This window comes from Chiloscyllium plagiosum, unplaced genomic scaffold (assembly GCF_037043375.1).
Source record: "Chiloscyllium plagiosum isolate Xiang-an unplaced genomic scaffold, Cpla_swu_hap1 HiC_scaffold_39, whole genome shotgun sequence".
Lineage (NCBI taxonomy): Eukaryota > Metazoa > Chordata > Chondrichthyes > Orectolobiformes > Hemiscylliidae > Chiloscyllium > Chiloscyllium plagiosum.
The window spans coordinates 20,284,112-20,309,543 of record NW_028270177.1 but is presented as its reverse complement, the minus strand read 5'-3'; the positions used below and the strand labels follow the sequence as shown (position 1 = coordinate 20,309,543).

Here is a 25,432-nt window from a genome sequence, read left to right as displayed (position 1 = left end):
TGCCCAAAACGTTGAATTTCCTGCTCCTCGGATGCTGCCTGACCTGCTGTGCTTTTTCAGCACCACACTCTTGACTCTAATCTCAAGCATCTGCAGTCTGCACTTTCACCAAGGTTATGGTAGACCTAAAGTTCGTTCAGGAATATGAGGAACATTAAGTGCACGTATGATAGGTATTACAACTAAAGTTGATGTTGTTGAGTGAGAAGGTTAAGAGGTAACTCAGAAATACACTAAACAAATTCACATCGTAAGATTAGAGTAATAGGGCTGAAGATAAAATTCCAACATCTGTAACAGAAAGCAACATTGCAGTTTCACTACGTCTTTTCATTGTTGATAAAGTTGTGGTCTGGTATCCCAGAAAGAGATTACAGGAAATCACTAAGTCGCATTCCCTCACACAGGACTGAAGCTGACTAGTTGTTTTAGTGATAATGTCCAGTGTTAGCTGAGGTTAGAGTGCAGTACAACAGTACATCCTAATACCTCCCATTGTGGTAGGAAGAGGGATAAAGACTGCATGATAAGAAGGAATTACCTACAAAACTTATAGTTAATCTGTGCAGAGTTATTTAGAACAGAGAAAAGTCACGTATGTGATTGAGGAAGAGTTCTGGGAATGCAAAGTACTTTGAACAAGAAGGACAAAATATAAAATTAGCTACAATATATTAAATGGCATAAGTCAGCAAATCATGCAAACGTAGACATTCTTCCAAGATTTCCCATGAAGACTGATTCATCTCTAGCCACAAGTTACCTTAGAATTACTTGACAGACATGATTGATATGCCAGAATCTGCTAATGATTTTAGAAGAATCTTGTAAGGATGTGGTACTTGGTGAAATTTCTGTAAAATGTTGTGCATGTCTGGCCTAGAGAATGTGATGATGAGAAATTGCAATTTCACATGTTAGAACCAGGAGATTAATGGCAGCTCCTGTGGAGTTTTTGAGTCATTATTTTGTCAAGTTTGGAGACAGATTGTTCAAGAAACATCATGAAGAGCACACAAGAATAGTCCAAATGAAAACAGGAGCAAGCAACTAATTTCAGTATCCAAAGATAATTAGGGATGTTGAAGACTTGTTGAAAAGTTGTGAAGGGTGTCTCAGAATGAGAACGTTTCAGTCCGTTCCATGGTCAAACATAAGGCAAACATGGAAAGACATTTAGAAGTGGAAAGGAAAGAGTACCTTGTTTTGGTCAACAGAAGTAGCAAATGTGGGTGGCACGGTGGCACAGTGGTTAGCACTACTGCCTCACAGCGCCAGAGACCCGGGTTCAATTCCCGCCTCAGGCGACTGACTGTGTGGAGTTTGCACGTTCTCCCCATGTATACGTGGGTTTCCTCCGGGTGCTCCGGTTTCCTCCCACAGTCCAAAGATGTGCAGGTCAGGTGAATTGGCCATGCTAAATTGCCTGTAGTGTTAGGTAAGGGGTAAATGTAGGGATATGGATGAGTTGCACTTCGGCGGGTCGGTGTGGACTTGTTGGGCCGAAGGGCCTGTTTCCACACTGTAATGTAATCTAATCTAATGGGTAAATGTTGGTTCCATACCCATTACTACAAATACCAGATCCTGGGAAAAGAACAGGACATTATGTCATCACAGGAAATGACATTACCAACCCAAAGGAACCCAAACATATAAATAGAAAGCAAGAATTATCAACAGTGCTTCACCTGGAGGCCCACTGAAGATGTTACCTAATAGGGTGATGAAATGTCTGGAAATGAACCTTCCAACTCAGCGAGCAAACCTACACCCAGATCTTACTGTGTTTTAAATAAATTAGTTTGCAATTTGAATTCCCAAGATGTTAATGTCAGAAATTTGTCCCGAGTTTAGGTCAAAAGAGTTTGAGATATTTCTGAGTCAGATGGTGTCAAACACATTCTAATCCCATCTTTTTGCTCAGAATCAAATGGTGCTGCAGAAAGAAATGTAAAGATTGGGAAAAGCTCTTTTCAATGGTATTTGCTGAGTGATAAGGTAGGTTGTATTTTCTATGCTTCTCTTTGACACAATTTTCAGTTCGCTTACAGAATAACTCCACAGTCTATGGTAGTATGAGTTAGGGCATCAACATGCTCCCAGGACAAGATTTAGTTCAGTAAGACTGAAGTTAAGAGCAAGACAAAGTGAAGATTTTCTGTATAGTTCTGTGTGGATGTGACCCTCCCACCTAGTGGACTTCAGTGACCTCAATATTTAATATACTCAGTTCCGAACTTAAAGGGGGTTAGAATAATCTGTTTAAAGAAGCAATGCTTTAAATGCAGTTACTCAAATACCATAAGAAAGTAAGATATGGGAGCAGAATTAGGCTATTAGCCTATTGAGTCTGCTTCACCATTCAATCATGGCTGATATATTTCTCAACCCCGTTTGCCAGCCTTTTCCCTATAACACTCTGCCCCGACTCTCTTAAAGTTCTGGTATGCTGCTGGTATCGTCTACATGCAAAGTATCTATTCAATTCCTTCAGTGTTTCTTTGTTCCTTATTATTACTTCTTCAGCCTCATTTTCCAGTGGTCCAATGTCCACTCTTGCCTCTCTCTTATCTTTTACATATATCAAAAAACTCTTGCAATCATCTTTATATTACTAGCTAGCTTATTCTCATACTTTCTTTTCTCCCCCTTCCCTTATTGCTTGTTTAGTTATCTTCTGCTGGTTTTTAAATGCTTCCAAATTCTTTGGTTTCCCTCTCATCTTCACGTTATATGCTTTTTTTGCTTTCATGTTGTCTCTGACTTCCCTTATCAGCCATGGTTGCCTCGTCCTCCCCTCAGTATGCCTCTTCCTCCTTGGGATACATTTCTGCTGTGCCCCCAAAGTACCACCAGAAACTCCTGCTTTTGCCGTTCCGCTGTCTTCCCTACTGGCTCCTCTTCCAATCAACTCTGGCCAGCTCCTCCCTTATGTCTTTGTAGTTACCTTTACTCAATGGTAATACTGTTACACCTGATTCCAGCTTCTCCCTCTCAAACTGTAGGGTGAATTACATCATATTATGGTTACTACCCCCTGGATGTTCCTTCACCTTAAGCTCCTTAATCAAACTTGCCTCTTCAACAACACCAAATCCAGAATTGCCTGTTCCCTGGTGGGCTGTACTACAAAATGCTCCAAAGAAAACCATCTCATAGACATTCCATGAATTCCTTTTCTTGAGATTCACTACCAACTTGATTTTCCCTTTCCATGGTGTATTGATGCCCCCCACAATTATTGTAACAGTAGTTTCTTACATGCCTTTTCTGTCTCCTGATTTATTTTCTTCCCCATATTCTGAAAACAGAGGAACCTGTACACAACTCCCATCAGGGTATTTTTTCCTTTGCATTTCCTTGACTCTACCCACACAGACTCTGTTCTCCACCTTTATATCACTTCTTCCTGTCGATTTAACAAGGCAACCCTGCCCCCTTCTATGCACCAGCCTGTCTTTTTGATAAGATGTATCTTCGGATATTTCGTTCTCAGCCCTAGCACCCTTGCAGCCATATCTCTGTGATACCCACAATATCATACCAATCAACTTCAATCTACATTACAAGCTCATTTACCTTGTCTCGTATGCTGAGTGCATTTAAGTACAACACCTTCAGTGCTGCTTTGACTGTCCCATTCTCATAGTTAGCCCCTTATCTGCTGGGTTTCAAGTTAAATTCCTGACTCTTTTCATTGTTCGCTGTCTTATTACTTGTTATGGAAACTTTAATGACCTTTGCTGAGCCCTCTCCCCCCTTTAACGTTTTTTCATAATTGCCCACCTGATCAACACAGCCCACTGTGATGTTTAATGAGATGGTGCCAGCAAGAATGGGTATCCCTTACCCGATGGGGTAGGGTCGAAGTTCATTTTCTATGTAAGTGCCACTCCAGGTGCTCATTGACAGCATCCATTTGCCTGTAACATGCAAGTCATTGCTAATGCTGAATCTGTGACCAGACTTGTTTTTGATTCTACAAACGGTGCAGGCAAAGATGTGGCAAATACCATCAATATACAATGCCCCACTCAAATATTACTACCTCACAATCTTATTTACATATTGAGAAGTGAGCTGAAACATTGCGGAATGGTACAAAGTGTAGATCTCATCTCCACATGGTGTTACTCCTGCAACGAAATAGTGAAGCTTTTTCTTAGTTCTGGAAATAACTGCCTCACAATAAGTTGCCATAGGGTGGCACTATGTTTTCAAATAAGTAATAAGAAATGTAAACCTGGTAATTGGACTGTGTGGAAAGATAAAATATATCTGTCTTTAGGATGCATGGCTATTGCAAGCAGGCCAAGTTTAAGTTGGATGAAAGGCACCATTTGTTAATTGAATGTGACTCATATTCATGTTGGACAATATACTAGACTTAGGTAAAATGTCAGTTTACCTGCAATTTGCTTTAGTCTGGATGGAGGTTAGTAATTAGTTTCATACTGAGGCTTCAAGCTGAACTGTGGGCTGTAATTACTCTGACAGGGAGGTACAGATATGTCATCCATTTAAGTAATAGTCAAAACAGTGTCTTACTCAGCAATTTACAACAATGGAAAAACAACTTTAACTGAGGCTCTAAAGAAAACCTTGATGTTATAAAGTGATTTCAATCAATGGGCTAGAAATGTTGAAAAATAACATTTGCTGTACACTTTGCAGGGAGATGTGTCTTTGGAATGTCACCAGTGGCCAATGTATAGAACATACAAAACTGCCCTTCACTCACACTGCAATCTATGTAAGTACTCAGACATTCAATGTGATGCTTTCTGTGTTTGATACATTTGATTGTGTCCTCTATTGTCTATTGAAATGGGGATAATGATCTTAAAAGAGTTTTGAAAATTGCTGTTGCTGATTGTTGTTCTCCTTCTTTCAAAAGCATTTACCTTAATGTTCTATGAAAACAAACCATGATTTTGAATTTGTAAAAGAACACTGGGTTTTTTTTAAATATCTGAGATTGACTTCAATAGTTTAGATTGAGAAAGTTTGTGCAAAGCTACCAAATTCTGTCTGTGAAGACCAAATTAACTTTAGCTTGCCAAAAAAAAAGCCCAAGATCAGGATTGAGAGTAATTCCTGGTGCTATCAGTTTATAATGTTAGGCACAACCAACATTCAGCATTAGATGTTTTGAAAGGGTCATTGATGAACACAGAAGTCATTGATGCCTGAAGTAATGCAACTGATATGTTATACAGTGAATAACATGGTCCCATGATTCAGCCACAGCACCATAATATAAAACCTACCTGACTGGAATGCCAAAAGATTTTCATTTGCAAATTCTCAGCTCGGTTGTTAATACTTGAAAAGGGATGGGTCACTGCCAAGTGAAAGGATGATGTGGCAGGCAGGGAGAAAGACTGTTTGTTGTGAAACCTATCGATCGTGAAGACTTCAGCTACAATATGCTGCCTCTTTCACCTTGGCCTTTAGAGACCTGCGATGTGTATCGATGCACATTGGAGTATTGACCTTCACAACTTGTCCATTTTCCCATCAGACCCTGCCTAATTGTGGTAAATTAAAATGTCCCTGTGATATTCCAACTGAGTTTACCTAAAACAGGTTTTGTTGGAGAGCACGCTGCAAGAACCAAACACTTAAAGGTTAAGAGGAGAGTAAACACATACCTACAACAAGGCGCAAGTGAGGACTGCAGATGTTGGAGATCAGAGTCAAGATTAGAGTGGTGCTGGAAATCAACATTTCGGGCTGGAGCCCTTCAAATGAAGGGGCAACCTGATGAAGGGCTTTTGCCTGAAATGTTGATTTTCCTGCTCCTTGGATGCTGCCTGACCTGCTGTGCTTTTCCAGCACCACTCTAACCTTGACATACTTACAACAAGCCTGAACGACAGAGATGGAAGTGGAGGAGATTAGGACAAAGCAGCGCCAGAATTCAATAGGAGCTAAGTGAGGGAATGGAAGCACGCTCTCTCACTCTTATTTAATCTTGTAAACTAATGTTTTTACAGCCAAGCCACCTGTGAGGAAGTAGGGAATGTGAATACCCTATAGCCACTCTTACACCCAGGCTGAAGGCCTTGGGCCTGCCTGGGTTTAATGAGCCTGACTAGACCTCCATCGCAAACAGGCTGTGATGTCACCACCTGCACCCACAATCTTCTAATTGATTTTTTAAATAATTCATATAGGCATCATTGTTTTCCCCAGTAGACAGTTAAGAATCAGCCACATTGCTATGGGCCTGGAGTCACATGTAGGCCAGGCCAGATAAGTTCAGCAGTTCCCTTCCTGCAAGAATATTAGCGAACCAAATGGGTTTTTTCAACACTGGTTTCATGACCAATTAGATTCTTAATTTCAGATTTTTATTGAATTCTGATTCTACCACATGCCATGGCAGGATCATGACCTGCGTCTCTGGATTAATAGTCTATCACAAGGCCATCATCTCAGCTAAAGTATCTGAGTGTAGCTAACATTTGGTCCAATGAGAAAAGTCATATAAGGTCAACAAGATGCAGTTGATTGTGCCTCTGCAGCTATTTACACTTTATAAGAATGAGCTCCATGTTGCTCCAGAGGCAGCTGGGAGGACGTAGATTTTTGTTTTTCTCTCAGAAAATCCTACTTTACACTCACAAGATCCTCATGACATCATCAAAGTGGGTGGTGCTTATTGCACTCGATGAAGTGTTAACCCTTTCAGATTATTTCAGGTTCATGTGTAATACCCTGTTCCCCCTCCCCCCGCCATCTTGTCTCTGCAGACATGACCGAGGAGAGGGATGGTGCTGAGAAATGAGCACACTGACTGGTTTTGGAGCCCCTTCAGTCTCTGCTGCCAGTGCCACACGGGTTAAAAGTCAATCCTGAGGTTGATTAATCACTTGTCATTTTAGGGTAATACTGTAGGATATTTGCATAAGAGCAATGAGATTGCTGGTCAATACTCTTAGAACCTGTAAGATTCTGATCTGTTTAGTTCTTTTTGGCATTTGGTTAGTGTCAGCCGGCTCTGCTGTAGAATATGATGTGAATGGAAAAACAATAATCAATTTAGAATCTCGGGTAAACTGATATATAGTTAACTGCAAATTATTTTTAAAAAACAATGACTCTGAATAGGTCTTTGTAACTTTGGAATGATTTATTAATGAAACAATTGTGACACTGTTCTCCTCATTCAGTACTATTACCGTTCGTTTCGGATGTCCGGTGATGGCTGGTTGCTTTGTTGTGGACAGTATCAGGATGTCCTGGTCATTGATGCCCGCAGTCTGGAGCTTTGCCATGCGCTTGTTTCATCTGCGACACCTGACTGGATCAGCTCAATGTGTATTGTCCGTTCCCAAAGGATTCAAGGTAGCAAGGAATTCCAAATTAGGACGGGTTTGACAATGTCAATCAGGAGACCCCCTCCATGACATCCTCTCTCCTTATCTCTGTAACTTCCTGCAGCCCTGTTCTTCCACCACCTTTCTATTCCTGCAAATCTGGGCTCTTCTGTACCCCTCTTCCCCCATTGTTATGCACCCATGCCCTCCTGTTCCTGCATCACACAGATTTTAAACTAGAAAAAGAACCAGACAAGCAATGAAGAGGATTTCTTTCACAAAGTGAGTGGGTGTGGTCAGGAGTGCAACACCGCAGGGTGGCTCAGTGGTTAGTGCTGCTGCCTGTCAGCACCAGGGTCCCAGGTTTGGTTCTAGCCTAGGGCGACTGGCTGCATGGAGTTTGCACATTCTCCCCGTGTCTGCTTGGGTTTCCTCCAAGTGCTCTGGTTTCCTCCCACAGTCCAAAGATGTGCAGGTCAGGTGAATTAGCCATGCTAAATTGCCCATAATGTTAGGTGCATTAGTTGGAGGGAGGTAGGTCTGGGTGGGTTGCTCTTCGGAGGGTCGGTGTGGACTGGTTGGGCCAAAGGGCCTGTTTCAACACTGTCGGGAATCTAATCTAAAATGAGTAGTGGAAGCAGATTCAGTCATGACCTTTAAGCAGTAATTGGAGTCACACTTGAAAAGCTGAAAATGTGTTGCTGGAAAAGCGCAGCAGGTCAGGCAGCATCCAAGGAGCAGGAGAATTGACGTTCCGGGCATGAGCCCTTCTTCAGGGCATTCCTGAAGAAGGACTCATGCCCGAAACGTCGGTTCTCCTGCTCCTTGGATGCTGCCTGATCTGCTGCGCTTTTCCAGCAACACATTTTCAGCTCTGATCTCCAGCATCTGCAGTCCTCACTTTCTCCCCGTCATACTTGAAAAGCAAAGATTCTCAAAGCCAATGCAATGGAGAAATAGAAAGGAGTAGAACTAAATGGATACCTCTCCCAAAGATCCAGCACAGTCAGATGATACTGACGGGCTTCCTATGGGCATGTAAACTGATGAATTAGGAGCAGGAGTAGTCCATTCAGCCCCTCAAGCTGGCTATGCTATTTGACAAATTCATGGCTGATCTGAATGTGGCCACTACTGACCTGTCTGTACCCTACACTGACCTATCTGTACCCTACACTGACCTGCCTGTACCCTACACTGACCTGTCTGTACCCTACACTGACCTGTCTGTACCCTACACTGACCTGCCTGTACCCTACACTGACCTGCTTGTCCCCTAAACTGACCTGCTTGTCCCCTACACTGACCTGCCAGTCCCCTACACTATCAAGATTATAGTGGTGCAGGAAAAGCACAGCAGGACAATCATCATCTGAAGAGCATGAAAATTGGCGTTATGGGCAAAAACACTTCATCACCATTCCTGATGAAAGGCTTATGCCTGAAATGTCGATTTTCCTGCTCCTCAGATGCTGCTTGATCTGCTGTGCTTTTCCAGAACTATACTAATACTGACTCTGATCTCCAGCATCTCCAGTGCTCACTTTTGCCTGTACGCTACACTGACCTGTCCATCCCATAAACTAACCGTCCATCCCCTTCACTGACCTGTCCATCTCCTACAATGACCTGACAATTCCATAAACTAACCGTCCATCCCCTTCACTGACCAGTCTATCCCCCACAGTGACCTGCCCATCCCCTACACAGACCTCTCCCTCCCCTAAACTGACCTGTCTATCCCCTACACTAACATGCCCGTCCCCTACACTGACCTGCTCCGTCCCCTACACTGACCTTTCCATCCCTACACTGAACAGCATTACCCCTACACTGACCTGCCCATCCCCTACACTGACCTGTCTGTCCACTACACTGACCTGTCTGACCCCTACACTGACCTGCCCATATCCTGCACTGACCTGCCCAACCCCTAAACTGACCTGTCTGTCCACTACACTGACCCGTCTGTCGCCTACACTGACCTGTCTATCCCCTACACTGACTTGTCGATCCCCTACACAGACCTGTCCATCGCCTACACTGACCTGCCCATTACCTACACTGACCTGCCTGTCCCCTACACAGACCTCTCCATCTCCTACACTGACATGCCAGTCCAGTACACAGACCTGTCCATCCCCTACACTGACCTGCCCATGCCCTACACTGACTTGTCTATCCCCTACACTGACCAGTCCATCCCCTACACTGACCTGCCCATCCCCTACACTGACCTGTCTGACCCTTACACTGACCTGTCTATCCCCTACAATGACCTGCCCATGCCCTACACTGACTTGTCTATCCCCTACACTGACCAGTCCATCCCCTACACTGACGTGCCCATCCCCTACACTGACCTGTCTGTCCCCTACACTGGATCAGTGGTGCTGGAAGAGCACAGCAATTCAGGCAGCATCCGAGGACAGGCAAAATCGACGTTTCGGGCAAAAGCCCTTCATCAGGAATAAAGGCAGAGAGCCTGAAGCGTGGAGAGATAAGCTAGAGGAGGGTGGGGATGGGGAGAGAGTGGCATAGAGTACAATAGGTCAGTGGGGAAGGAGATGAAGGTGATAGGTCAGGGAGGAGAGGGTGGAGTGGATAGGTGGAAAAGGAGCTGGGCAGGTCGGACAAGTCCGGACAGGTCAAGGGGACAGTGCGGAGCTGCAAGTTTGAAACTAGGATGAGGTGGGGGAAGGGGAAATTAGGAAACTGTTGAAGTCCACATTGATGCCCTGGGGTTGAAGTGTTCCGAGGCGGAAGATGAGGCGTTCTTCCTCCAGGCGTTTGGTGGTGAGGGAGCGTCGGTGGAGGACGGAGTTGAAATGTTGAGCCACTGGGCGATTTGGTTGATTGGTGCGGGTGTCTCGGAGATGTTCCCTAAAGCGCTCTGCTAGGAGGCGCCCAGTCTCCCCAATGTAGAGGAGACCGCATCGGGAGCAACGGATACAATAGATGATGTTAGTGGATGTGCAGGTAAAACTTTGATGGATGTGGAATGCTCCTTTGGGGCCTTGGATAGAGGTGAGGGAGGAGGTGTGGGCGCAGGTTTTACAGTTCCTGCGGTGGCAGGGGAAAGTGCCAGGATGGGAGGGTGGGTCGTAGGGGGGCGTGGACCTGACCAGGTAATCACGGAGGGAGCGGTCTTTGCGGAAGGCGGAGAGGGGTGGGGAGGGAAATATATCCCTGGTGGTGGGGTCTGTTTGGAGGTGGCGGAAATGTCGGCGGATGATTTGGTTTATGCGAAGGTTGGTAGGGTGGAAGGTGAGCACCGGGGCGTTCTGTCCTTGTTACAGTTGGAGGGGTGGGGTCTGAGGGCGGAGGTGCGGGATGTGGATGAGATGCGTTGGAGGGCATCTTTAACCACGTGGGAAGGGAAATTGCGGTCTCTAAAGAAGGAGGCCATCTGGTGTGTTCTATGGTGGAACCGCTCCTCCTGGGAGCAGATACGGCGGAGGCGGAGGAATTGGGAATACGGGATGGCATTTTTGCAAGAGGTAGGGTGGGAAGAGGTGTAATCCAGGTAGCTGTGGGAGTCGGTGGGTTTGTAGAAGATGTCAGTGTCAAGTCGGTCGTCACTGATGGAGATGGAGAGGTCCAGGAAGGGGAGGGAGGTGTCAGAGATGGTCCAGGTAAATTTAAGGTCAGGGTGGAATGTGTTGGTGAAGTTGATGAATTGCTCAACCTCCTCGCGGGAGCACGAGGTGGCGCCAATGCAGTCATCAATGTAGCGGAGGAAGAGGTGGGGAGTGGTGCCGGTGTAATTACGGAAGATCAACTGCACTACGTAGCCAACAAAGAGACAGGCATAGCTGGGGCCCATACGTGTGCCCATGGCTACCCCTTTGGTCTGGAGGAAGTGGGAGGATTCAAAGGAGAAATTGTTAAGGGTGAGGACCAGTTCGGCCAAACGAATGAGAGTGTCGGTGGAGGGGTACTGTTGCGAACGTCTGGAGAGGAAAAAACGGAGGGCTTGGAGGCCCTGGTCATGGCGGATGGAGGTGTAGAGGGATTGGATATCCATGGTGAAGATGAGTCGTTGGGGGCCGGGGAAACAGAAGTCTTGGAGGAGGTGGAGGGCGTGGGTGGTGTCTCGAACGTATGTGGGGAGTTCCTGGACTAGGGGGGATAGGACAGTGTCGAGGTAGTTAGAGATGAGTTCAGTGGGGCAGGAGCATGCTGAGACAATGGGTCGGCCAGGGTGGTCAGGCTTGTGGATCTTGGGAAGGAGGTAGAACCGGGCAGTGCGGGATTCCCGGACTATTGCCTCTGTCCCCTACACTGACCTGTCCATCAGCTACACTGACCTATCCATCCCCTACACTGACCTGTGTGTTCCCGACACTGACCTGTCCATCCCCTACTGACCTACCTGTCCTCTATACTGACCTGTCTATCCCCTACACTGACCTGTCCATTCCCTACACTGACATGCCAGTGCCCTTCACTGACCTGCCTATCCCCGACACTGACCTCTCCATCCCCTACACTGACATGCCAGTCCCCTACACTAACCTGCCTATCCCCTACACTGACCTCTCCATCTCCTACACTGACATGCCAGTCCAGTACACAGACCTGTCCATTCCCTACACTTACCTGTCCATCCCCTACACTGACCTGTCCATCCCCTACACTGACTTTATCACCTACACTGACCTCTCCATCCCCTACACTGACGTGCCCATCCCGACACTGACCTGTCTGTCCCCTATACTGACCTGTCTATCCCCTACACTGACCTTTCCATCCGCTACACTGACCTGTCCATCCCCTAAACTGACCTGTCGATCCCCTACACTGACCTGCCCATCCCCTACACTGACCTGTCTGACCCCTTCACTGACCTGTCTATCCCATACACTGACCTGCCCATGCCCTACACTGACTTGTCTATCCCCTACACTGACCAGTCCATCCCCTACACTGACGTGCCCATCCCCTACACTGACCTGTCTGTCCCCTACACTGACCTGTCCATCAGCTACACTGACCTGTCCATCCGCTAAACTGACCTGTCCATCCCCTACACTGACATGCCTATCCCCTACACTGACCTGCCTATCCCCTACACTGACCTCTCCATCGCCTACACTGACATGCCAGTCCAGTACACAGACCTGTCCATCCCCTACACTTACCTGTCCATCCCCTAAACTGACCTGTCCGTCCCCTACACTGACTTGCCTTAACCCTACTCTGACTTGTCCATCCGCTACACTGACCTGTCCATCCCCTAAACTGACCTGTCTATCCCCAACACTGACCTGTCCGTCCCCTACACTGACATGCCAGTCCCTTACACTGACCTGCCTTAACCCTACACTGACCTGTCTATCCCCTACATGGACATGGTCATTCCCTACACTGACCTATCCATCCCCTACACTGACCTGTCCATCCCCTATACTGACCTGTCTATCCCATACACTGACCAGTCCATCCCCTACACTGACGTGCCCATCCCCTACACTGACCTGTCTGTCCCCTACACTGACCTGTCCATCAGCTACACTGACCTGTCCATCCCCTAAACAGACCTGTCCATCAGCTACACTGACATGCCTATCCCCTACACTGACCTCTCCATCCCCTACACTGACCTGCCCATCCCGACACTGACCTGTCTGTCCCCTATACTGACTTGTCTATCCCCTACACTGACCTTTCCATCCGCTACATTGACCTGTCCATCCCCTAAACTGACCTGTCGATCCCCTACACTGACCTGCCCATCCCCTACACTGACCTGTCTGACCCCTTCACTGACCTGTCTATCCCATACACTGACCTGCCCATGCCCTACACTGACATGTCTATCGCCTAAACTGAGGAGAAAGTGAGGTCTGCAGATGCTGGAGATCAAAGTTGAAACTTTATTGCTGGAACAGCACAGCAGGTCAGGCAGCATCTAGGGAACAGGAGATTCGACGTTTCGGGCACAGGCCCTTCTTCAGGAATGAGCAGAGAGTGTTCAGCAGGAGAAGATAAAAGGTAGGGAGGAGGGACTTGGAGGAGGGGCGTTGGAAATGTGATAGGTGGAAAGAGGTCAAGGTGAGGGTGATAGGTCGGAGTAGGATGGAGGCGGAAAGGTCAAGAAGAAGACTGCAGGTCAGGAAGGCGGTGCCGGGCTGGAGGGATCCGGCTGAGACAAGGTGGGGGGAGGGGGGATGAAGAAACTGGTGAAGTCCAAGTTCATCCCCTGCGGTTGGAGGGTTCCCAGTCGGAAGATAAGACGCTCCTCCTCCGACCGTCGGGTTGTTGTGGTTTGGCGGTGGATGAGTCCAATGACCTGCATATCCTCGGTGGAGTGGGAGGGGGAGTTGAAATGCTGTGCTACAGGTTGGTTGGGTTGGTTCATCCGGGTGGCCCAGAGGTGCTCTCTGAATCGCTCCGCAAGTAGGCGGCCTGTCTCCCCAATATAGAGGAGGCCACACCGGCTGCAGCGGATGCAGTAGATGATGTGGGTGGAGGTGCAGCTGAATCTGTGGCGGATATGGAAGTTTCCTTTGGGGCCTTGGAGAGAAGTGAGGGGGGAGGTGTGGGCACAAGTGTTGCACCTCCTGCGGTTGCAAGGGAAGGTGCCGGGAGTGGAGGTTGGGTCGGTGGGGGGTGTGGATCTGACAAGGGAGTCGCGGAGGGAGTGGTCTCTACGGAAAGCTGATAGGGGAGGGGAGGGAAATATATCCTTGGTGCTGGGGTCTGTTTGGAGGTGGCGGAAGTGACGGCGGATGATGCGCTGTACATGGAGATTGGTGGGGTGGTAGGTGAGGACCAGTGGGGTTCTGTCCTGGTGGCGGTTGGAGGGGCGGGGCTCAAGGGCGGAGGAGCGGGAAGTGGAGGAGATGCGGTGGAGGGCACCGTCGACCACGTTGGGGGGGAAAATTACGGTCCTTGAAGAAGGAGGCCATCTGTGTTGTACGTATTTTGAACTGGTCCTCCTGGGAGCAGATGCGGCGGAGACGAAGGAATTGGGAGAATGGGATGGCGTTTTTACAGGGGGCAGGATGGGAGGAGGTATCCCCTAAACTGACCAGTCCATCCCCTACACTGACGTGCCCATCCCCTACACTGACCTGTCTGTCCCCTACACTGACCTGTCCATCAGCTACACTGACCTGTCCATCCCCTACACTGACATGCCTATCCCTACACTGACCTGTCGATCCCCTACACTGACCTGCCCATCCCCTACACTGACCTGCCTGACCCCTTCACTGACCTGTCCATCCCCTACACTTACCTGTCCATCCCCTAAACTGACCTGTCCGTCCCCTACACTGACTTGCCTTAACCATACTCTGACCTGTCCATCCGCTACACTGACCTGCCCATCCCCTAAACTGACCTGTCTATCCCCAACACTGACCAGTCTGTCCCCTACCCTGACATGCCAGTCCCTTACACTGACCTGCCTTAACCCTACACTGACCTGTCCATTCCCTACAATGACCTCTCCATCTCCTACACTGACCTGCCTTACCCCTACACTGACCTGTCTATCCCCTACATGGACATGGTCATTCCCTACACTGACCTATCCATCCCCTACACTGACCTGTCCATCCCCTATACTGACCTGTCTATCCCATACACTGACCTGCCCATGCCCTACACTGACTTGTCTAACCCCTACACTGACCAGTCCATCCCCTACACTGACATGCCCATCCCCTACACTGACCTGTCTGTCCCCTACACTGACCTGTCCATCAGCTACACTGACCTGCCTGTCCCCTACACTGACCTATCCATCCCTTACACCTACCTGCCTTACCCATACACTGACCTGCCTTAACCCTACACTGACCTGTCTGTCCCCTACACTGACCTGCCTTATCCCTACACTGACCTGTCTATCCCCTACACTGACCTGCTCCGTCCCCTACACTGACCTGTCTATCCCCTACACTGACTTGTCTATCCCCTACACTGGCCTGTCTAATCCCTACACTGACCTGTCCATCCCCTACACCTACCTGCCTTACCCCTACACTAACATGCCTTCACCCTACACTGATCTGTCTATTCCCTACACTTACCTGTCCATCCCCTACACCGACCGGCCTGTCCCCTAAACTGACCTGTCTATCCCCTACACTGACCTGTCTGTACCCTACACTGACCTGTCCGTCCACTACACTGACCTGTCCGTCCCCTACACAGACCTGCCTTAACCCTACATTGACCTGTCCGTCCCCTACACTGACCTGTCTATCCACTACACTGACCTGTCCGTCCCCTACACTGACCTGTCTATCCCCTACACTGACCTGTCTATCCACTACACTGACCTGTCCGTCCCCTACACAGACCTGTCTATCCACTACACTGACCTGTCCGTCCCCTACACTGACCTGTCTATCCCCTACACTGACCTGTCTATCCACTACACTGACCTGTCCATCCCCTACACCGACCGGCCTGTCCCCTAAACTGACCTGTCTATCCCCTACACTGACCTGTCTGTACCCTACACTGACCTGTCCGTCCACTACACTGACCTGTCCGTCCCCTACACAGACCTGCCTTAACCCTACATTGACCTGTCCGTCCCCTACACTGACCTGTCTATCCACTACACTGACCTGTCCGTCCCCTACACTGACCTGTCTATCCCCTACACTGACCTGTCTATCCACTACACTGACCTGTCCGACCCCTACACAGACCTGCCATTCCCTACACTGAACTGTCTACCCCTGACACGGACCTGCCCATCACCTACACTGACCTGTCCGTCCCCTACACTGACCTGTCTATCCCCTACACTGACCTGTCTATCCACTACACTGACCTGTCTGTCCCCTACACAGACCTGCCTTAACCCTACACTGACCTGTCCGTCCCCTACACTGACCTGTCTATCCACTACACTGACCTGTCCGTCCCCTACACTGACCTGTCTATCCCCTACACTGACCTGTCTATCCACTACACTGACCGGTCCATCCCCTACACTGACCTGCCCATCCCCGACACTGACCTGTCAGTCCACTACACTGACCTGTCCATCGCCTAAACTGACCTGTCTGTCCCCTACACTGACCTGTCTATCCCATACACTGACCTGTCCATCCGCTACACTGACGTGTCCATCGCCTAAACTGACCTGTCTGTCCCCTACACTGACCTGTCTATCCCCTACACTGACCTGCCTGTCCCCTAAACTGACCTATCCATCCCCTACACTGATCTGCCCATCCTTGACACTGACCTGCCCACCCCTACACTGACCTGTCCAACCCCCACACTGACCTGTCCATCCCCTACACTGACATGCCAGTCCCCTAAACTGACCTCCCTTCCCCTACACTGACCTCTCCATCTCCTACACTGACATGCCAGTCCAGTACACAGACCTGTCCATCCTCTACACTGACCTCTCCGTCCCCTACACTGACCTGCCCATCCCAACACTGACCTGTCCGTCCCCTATACTGACCTGTCTATCCCCTACACTGACCTTTCCATCCGCTACACTGACCTGTCCATCCCCTAAACTGACCTGTCGATCCCCTACACTGACCTGCCCATCGCCTACACTGACCTGTCTGACCCCTTCACTGACCTGTCTATCCCATACACTGACCTGCCCATGCCCTACACTGACTTGTCTATCCCCTACACTGACCTGTCTGTCCCCTACACTGACCTGTCCATCAGCTACTCTGACCTGTCCATCCCCTACACTGATCTGTCTGTCCCCTACACTGACCTGTCCATCCACTACACTGACCTGCCTATCCCCTTCACTGACCTGTCCATCCAATACACTGACCTGTCCATTACCTACACTGACCTGCCTTACCCCTACACTGACCTGTCCATCCCCTACCCTGACCTAACTATCCCCTACACTGACCAGCCTGTCCCCTACACTGACCTGTCCATCCCCTGCACTGACCTTCCCGTCGCCCACACTGACCTGTCCATCCCCGACACTGACCTGTCTGTTCCCGAAACTGACCTGTCGATCCCCTACACTGACCTATCTGTCCCCTATACTGACCTGTCTACCCCCTACACTGACCTGCATGTCCCCTGAACTGATCTATCCATCCCCTACACTGACTTGTCCATCCCCTACACTGACCTGTCTGTCCCCTACACTCACCTGTCCATCCACTACATTGACCTGCCAATCCCCTTCACTGACCTGCCCATCCCCTACACTGACCTGTCCATCCCCTACACTGACCTGTCTGTCCCCTACACTGACCTGTCCTAGCACTACACTGACCTGTCCATCCCCTACACTGACCTGTCTGTCCCCTTCACTGACCTGTCCATCCCCTACACTGACCTGTCCATTACCTACACTGACCTGCCTTACCCCGACACTGACATGTTTATCCCCGACACTGTCCTGCCCATCCCCTACACTGACCTGTCCATTCCCCTACAATGACCTCTCTATCCCCTACACTGACCTGTCCATCCCCTACACTGACCTATCCATCCCCTACACTGACGTCCCTGTCCCCTACACTGACCTGTCTACCCCCTACACTGACCTGCATGTCCCCTGAACTGATCTATCCATCCCCTACACTGACTTGCCCATCCCCTACACTGACCTGTCTGTCCCCTACACTCACCTGTCCATCCACTACACTGACCTGCCAATCCCCTTCACTGACCTGCCCATCCCCTACACTGACCTGTCCATCCCCTACACTGACCTTCTGTCCCCTACACTGACCTGTCCATCCACTACACCGACCTGTCCATCCCCTACACTGACCTGTCTGTCCCCTTCACTGACCTGTCCATCCCCTACACTGACCTGTCCATTACCTAAACTGACCTGCCTTACCCCGACACTGACCTGTCTATCCCCGACACTGTCCTGCCCATCCCCTACACTGACCTATCCATCCCCTAGACTGACTTCCCTGTCCCCTACACTGACCTGTCCATCCCCTACACTGACCTTCCCGTCCCCTGTACGGACCTGCCTTACCCCTACACTGACCCGTCTATCCCCTACACTGACCTGTCCATCCCTGACACTGACCTGTCCATCCCCTACAATGACCTCTCTATCCCCTACACTGACCTGTCCATCCCCTACACTGACCTATCCATCCCCTACACTGACGTCCCTGTCCCCTACACTGACCTGTTTATTCCCGACACTGACCTGTCCATCCCCTACACTGACCTATCCATCCCCTACACTGACGTCCCTGTCCCCTACACTGACCTGTCTACCCCCTACACTGACCTGCATGTCCCATGAACTGATCTATCCATCCCCTACACTGACTTGCCCATCCCCTACACTGACCTGTCTGTCCCCTACACTGACCTGTCCATCCCCTACATGAGCTGCCTTACACCAACACTGACCTATCCATCCCCTACACATACCTATCCATCCCCTACACTGACCTGTCCATCCCCTACACTAACCTGCCTGTCCCCTACATTGACCTGTCTGTCCCCTACACTGACCTGCCCATCCCATACACTGACCTGCCTGTCCCCGACACCGACCTGTCCATCTCCTACACTGACCTGCCCATCCCCTTCACTGACCTATCCATCCCCTACACTGACATGCCAGTCCCCTACACTGACCTGCCTGTCCTCTACACTGAACTCTCCATCTCCGACACTGACGTGCCAGACCAATACTCAGACCAGTCCATCCCCTACACTAACCTCTCGATCCCCTACACTGACATGCCTTACCCCTGCTCTGACCTGCCTTAACCCTACACTGACCTGTCTGTCCCCTACACTAACCTGCCTTACCCCTACACTGACCTGTCCATCCCCTACACTGACCTGTCCATCCCCTACACTGACCTGCCTTACCCCTACACTGACCTGTCCATCCCCTACCCTGACCTAACTATCCCCTACACTGACCAGCCTGTCCCCTACACTGACCTGTCCATCCCCTGCACTGACCTTCCCGTCACCCACACTGACCTGTCCATCCCCGACACTGACCTGTCTGTTCCCGACACTGACCTGTCGATCCCCTGCACTGACCTATCTGTCCCCTATACTGACCTGTCTACCCCCTACACTGACCTGCATGTCCCCTGAACTGATCTATCCATTCCCTACACTGACTTGTCCATCCCATACACTGACCTGCCTGTCCCCGACACCGACCTGTCCATCTCTTACACTGACCTGCCCATCCCCTTCACTGACCTATCCATCCCCTACACTGACCTGCCTTACCCCTACACTGACCTGTCTATCGCCTACACTGACCTGCCCATCCCCTACACTGACCTGTCCATCCCCTCCACTGACCTCTCCATCCCCTACACTGACCTGCACTTACCGTACACTGACGCGTCCATCCCCTATACTGACCTGCCTGTCCCCTACACTGACCTGTCTGTCCCCTACACTGACCTGTCCATCCCCTACACTGACTTGTCTATCCCCTACACTGACCTGCCTGTCTCCTACACTGACCTGTCTGTCCCCTACACTGACCTGTCTGTCCCCTACACTGACCTGCCGATCCCCTACACTGACCTGTCTATCCCCTACACTGACCTGTCCATCCACTACACTGACCTGTCCATCCCCTAGACTGACCTGTATATCCCTTACGCTGACCTGTCCATCCCCTCCACTGACCTCTCCATCCCCTACACTGACCTGCACTTACCGTACACTGACGCGTCCATCCCCTATACTGACCTGCCTGTCCCCTACACTGACATGTCAGTCCAGTACACAGACCAGTCCATCCCCTACACTGACCTCTCCATTCCCTACACTGACCTGCCTTACCCCTACACTGACCTGTCCATCCCCTACACTGACCTGCCTTACCCCTACACTGACCTGTCCATCCCCTACACAGACCTTCCCGTCCCCTACACTAACCTGCCTGACCCCTGCACTGACCTGTCCATCCCCTACACTGACCTGCCTTAACCCTACACTGACCTGTCCATCCCCTACACTGACCTGCCTTACCCCTTCACTGACCTGTCCATCCCCTACACTGACCTTCCTGTCCCCTAGACTAACCTGCCTGTCCCCTACACTGACCTGTCCATCACCTACACTGACCTGTCCATCCCCTAGACTGACCTGTCCATCCCCTAGACTGACCTGTACATCCCTTACACTGACCTGTCCATCCCCTACACTGACCTGTCCATCCCCTACACTGTCGTGCCATTCCCCTACACTGACCTGTCTGTCCCCTACACTGAACTCTCCATCTCCAACACTGACATGCCAGTCCAGTACACTGACCAGTCCATCCCCTACACTGACCTCTCCATTCCCTACACTGACCTGCCTTACCCCTACACTGACCTGCCGTAACCCTACACTGACCTGTCCATCCCCTACACTGACCTGCCGTCCCCTACACTGACCTGTCCATCCACTACACTGACCTTCCCGTCCCCTACACTAATCTGCCCGTCCCCTACACTGACCTGTCCATCCCCTATACTGACCTGCCTTAACCTTACACTGACCTGTCTGTCCCCTACACTAACCTGCCTTACCCCTACACTGACCTGTCCATCCCCTACACTGACCTGTCCATCCCCTACACTGACCTGCCTTACCCCTACACTGACCTGTCCATCCCCTACCCTGACCTAACTATCCCCTACACTGACCAGCCTGTCCCCTACACTGACCTGTCCATCCCCTGCACTGACCTTCCCGTCGCCCACACTGACCTGTCCATCCCCGACACTGACCTGTCTGTTCCCGACACTGACCTGTCGATCCCCTACACTGACCTATCTGTCCCCTATACTGACCTGTCTACCCCCTACACTGACCTGCATGTCCCCTGAACTGATCTATCCATCCCCTACACTGACTTGTCCATCCCATACACTGACCTGCCTGTCCCCGACACCGACCTGTCCATCTCTTACACTGACCTGCCCATCCCCTTCACTGACCTATCCATCCCCTACACTGACCTGCCTTACCCCTACACTGACCTGTCTATCGCCTACACTGACCTGCCCATCCCCTACACTGACCTGTCCATCCCCTCCACTGACCTCTCCATCCCCTACACTGACCTGCACTTACCGTACACTGACGCGTCCATCCCCTATACTGACCTGCCTGTCCCCTACACTGACATGTCCATCCCCTGCACTGACTTGTCTATCCCCTACACTGACCTGCCTGTCTCCTACACTGACCTGTCTGTCCCCTACACTGACCTGCCGATCCCCTACACTGACCTGTCTATCCCCTACACTGACCTGTCCATCCACTACACTGACCTGTCCATCCCCTAGACTGACCTGTATATCCCTTACGCTGACCTGTCCATCCCCTACACTGACCTGTCCATCCCCTACACTGTCGTGCCAGTCCCCTACACTGACCTGACTGTCCCCTACACTGAACTCTCCATCTCCTACACTGACATGTCAGTCCAGTACACAGACCAGTCCATCCCCTACACTGACCTCTCCATTCCCTACACTGACCTGCCTTACCCCTACACTGACCTGTCCATCCCCTACACTGACCTGCCTTACCCCTACACTGACCTGTCCATCCCCTACACAGACCTTCCCGTCCCCTACACTAACCTGCCTGACCCCTGCACTGACCTGTCCATCCCCTACACTGACCTGCCTTAACCCTACACTGACCTGTCCATCCCATACACTGACCTGCCTTACCCCTTCACTGACCTGTCCATCCCCTACACTGACCTTCCTGTCCCCTAGACTAACCTGCCTGTCCCCTACACTGACCTGTCCATCACCTACACTGACCTGTCCATCCCCTAGACTGACCTGTCCATCCCCTAGACTGACCTGTACATCCCTTACACTGACCTGTCCATCCCCTACACTGACCTGTCCATCCCCTACACTGTCGTGCCATTCCCCTACACTGACCTGTCTGTCCCCTACACTGAACTCTCCATCTCCTACACTGACATGCCAGTCCAGTACAGTGACCAGTCCATCCCCTACACTGACCTCTCCATTCCCTATACTGACCTGCCTTACCCCTACACTGACCTGCCTTAACCCTACACTGACCTGTCCATCCCCTACACTGACCTGCCATCCCCTACACTGACCTGTCCATCCACTACACTGACCTTCCCGTCCCCTACACTAATCTGCCTGTCCCCTACACTGACCTGTCCATCCCCTACACTGACCTGCCTTAACCTTACACTGACCTGTCCATCCCCTACACTGACCTGTCTTACCCCTACACTGACCTGTCCATCCCCTACACTGACCTGTCTGTCCCCTACACTGACCTATCCATCTCCAACACTGACCTGCCTGTCCCCTACACTGACCTGTCCATCCCCTACACTGACCTTCCCATCGCCCACACTGACCTGTCCGTTCCCGACACTGACCTGTCGATCCCCTACACTGACCTGCATGTCCCCAAAACTGATCTATCCATCCCCTACACTGACTTGCCCATCTCCTACAATGACCTGTCTGTCCCCTACACTCACCTGTCCATCCACTACACTGACCTGCCAATCACCTTCACTGTCCTGTCCATCCCCTACACTGACCTGTCCATCCCCGACACTGACCTCCCCATCCCCTACACTGACCTGTCCATTCCCCTACAATGAACTCTCTATCCCCTACACTGACCTGTCCATCTCTTACACTGACCTATCCATCCCATACACTGACTTGCCTGTCCCCTACACTGACTTGCCTGTCCCCTACACTGACCTGTCCATCCCCTACATTGACCTGTCCATCCTCTACACTGACCTTCCCATCCCCTATATTGACCTGTCTATCCCCTACACTGACCTGCATGTCCCCTAAGCTGATCTATTCCTCCCCTTCACTGCCTTGCCCATCCCCCACACTGACCGTCTGTCCACTACACTCACCTGTCCATCTACTACACTGACCTGCCTATCCCCTTCACTGACCTGTCCATCCCCCACACTGACCTGTCCATTACCTACACTGACCTGCCTTACCCCTACACTGACCTGTCTATCCCCTACACTGAACTGCCCATCCCCTACACTGACCTGTCCATTCCCCTACAATGACCTCTCTCTATCCCCTACACTGACCTGCCCATACCCTACACTGACCCATCCATCCCCTATACTGACCTGCCTGTTCCCTACACTGACCTGTCCATCCCCTGCACTGACTTGTCTATCCCCTACACTGACCTGTCCAACCCCTACACTGACCTGCCTGTCTCCTACAATGACCTGATCATCCCCTACACTGACCTACCCGTCCCCTACACTGAATTGTCTATCCCCTACACTGACCTGCCTGTCCCCTAAACCAATCTATCCATCCCCAACATTAACTTGCCCATCCCCTACACTGACCTGTCTGTCCCCTACACTGACATGTCCATCCACTACACTGACCTGCCTAACCCCTTCACTGACCTGTCCATCCCCTACACTGACCTGTCCATCCCCGACACTGACCTGTCTGTCCCCTATACTGACCTGTCCATCCACTCGACTGACCTGTCCATTACCTACACTGACCTGCCTTACCCCTACACTGACCTGTCTATCCCCTACACTGACCTGTCTTACCCCTACACTGACCTCTCTATCCCCTACACTGACCAGCCCATACCCTACACTGACCCGTCCATCCCCTGCACTGACTAGTCCATCCCCGACACTGACCGTCTGTCCACTACACTCACCTGTCCATCTACTACACTGACCTGCCTAACCCCTTCACTGACCTGTCCATCCCCTTCACTGACCTGTCCATCCCCGACACTGACCTGTCTGTCCCCTACACTGACCCATCCATCCCCTATACTGACCTGCCTGTTCCCTACACTGACCTGTCCATCCCCTGCACTGACTTGTCTATCCCCTACACTGACCTGTCCAACCCCTACACTGACCTGCCTGTCCCCTACACAGACCTGATCATCCCCTACACTGACCTACCCGTCCCCTACACTGAATTGTCTATCCCCTACACTGACCTGCCTGTCCCCTAAACCAATCTATCCATCCCCAACATTAACTTGCCCATCCCCTACACTGACCTGTCTGTCCCCTACACTGACATGTCCATCCACTACACTGACCTGCCTATCCCCTTCACTGACCTGTCCATCCCCTACACTGACCTGTCCATCCCCGACACTGACCTGTCTGTCCCCTACACTGACCTGTCCATCCACTCGACTGACCTGTCCATTACCTACACTGACCTGCCTTACCCCTACACTGACCTGTCTATCCCCTACACTGACCTGTCCATCCCCTACACTGACCTGTCTTACCCCTACACTGACCTCTCTATCCCCTACACGGACCAGCCCATACCCTACACTGACCCGTCCATCCCCTGCACTGACTTGTCCATCCCCGACACTGACCTGTCCATCCCTACACTGACCTGCCCGTCCCCTACACTGACCTGCCTATCCCCTACTCTGACCTGTCTGTCCCCTACACTCTCCTGCCCATCCCCTCCAATGACCTGTCCATCCCCTACACTGACCTGCCTTACCCCTACACTGACCTGTCCATCCCCTACACTGACCTATCCATCCCCTACACTGACCTGTCTGTTCCCGACACTGACCTGTCCATCCCCTACACTGACCTATCTGTCCCCTATACTGACCTGTGTATCCCCTACACTGACCTGCCTGTCCCCTAAACTGATCTATCCATCCCCTACACTGACTTGCCCATCCCCTACCTGTCTGTCGCCCACACTGACATGTCCATCCACTACACTGACCTGCCTATCCCCATCACTGACCTGTCCATCCCCTACACTGACCAGTCTGTCCCCTACGCTGACCTGACCATCCACTACACTGACCTGCCTATCCCCTTCACTGACCTGTCCATCCCCTACACTGACCTGTCCATTACCTACATTGACCTGTCTATCCCCAACACTGACCTGTCCATCTCCTACACTGTCATGCCAGTCCAGTACACAGACCAGTCCATCCCCTACACTGACCTGCCTTACCGCTACACTGACCTGCCTTAACCCTACACTGACCTGTCCATCCCCTACACTGACCTGCCTTACCGCTACACTGACCTGCCTTAACCCTACACTGACCTGTCCATCCCCTACACTGACCTGCCTTACTCC

General features: G+C 50.8%; 1 protein-coding gene across 5 annotated transcripts in view; it reads left to right on the top strand.

Annotated features, from left to right (window-relative positions):
- The window catches only part of LOC122540993 (WD repeat-containing protein 72-like), a 339,613-nt gene that overhangs the window by 36,783 nt on the left and 277,398 nt on the right, over positions 1-25,432 (top strand). For all 5 annotated transcript variants that reach the window (XM_087981193.1, XM_087981192.1, XM_043677401.2 and 2 more), the window contains 2 exons: positions 4,678-4,756; positions 7,182-7,356. In XM_087981193.1, coding sequence (XP_087837319.1) covers positions 4,678-4,756; positions 7,182-7,356 — 254 coding nt within the window. The remainder of the gene's footprint in view (positions 1-4,677; positions 4,757-7,181; positions 7,357-25,432) is intronic.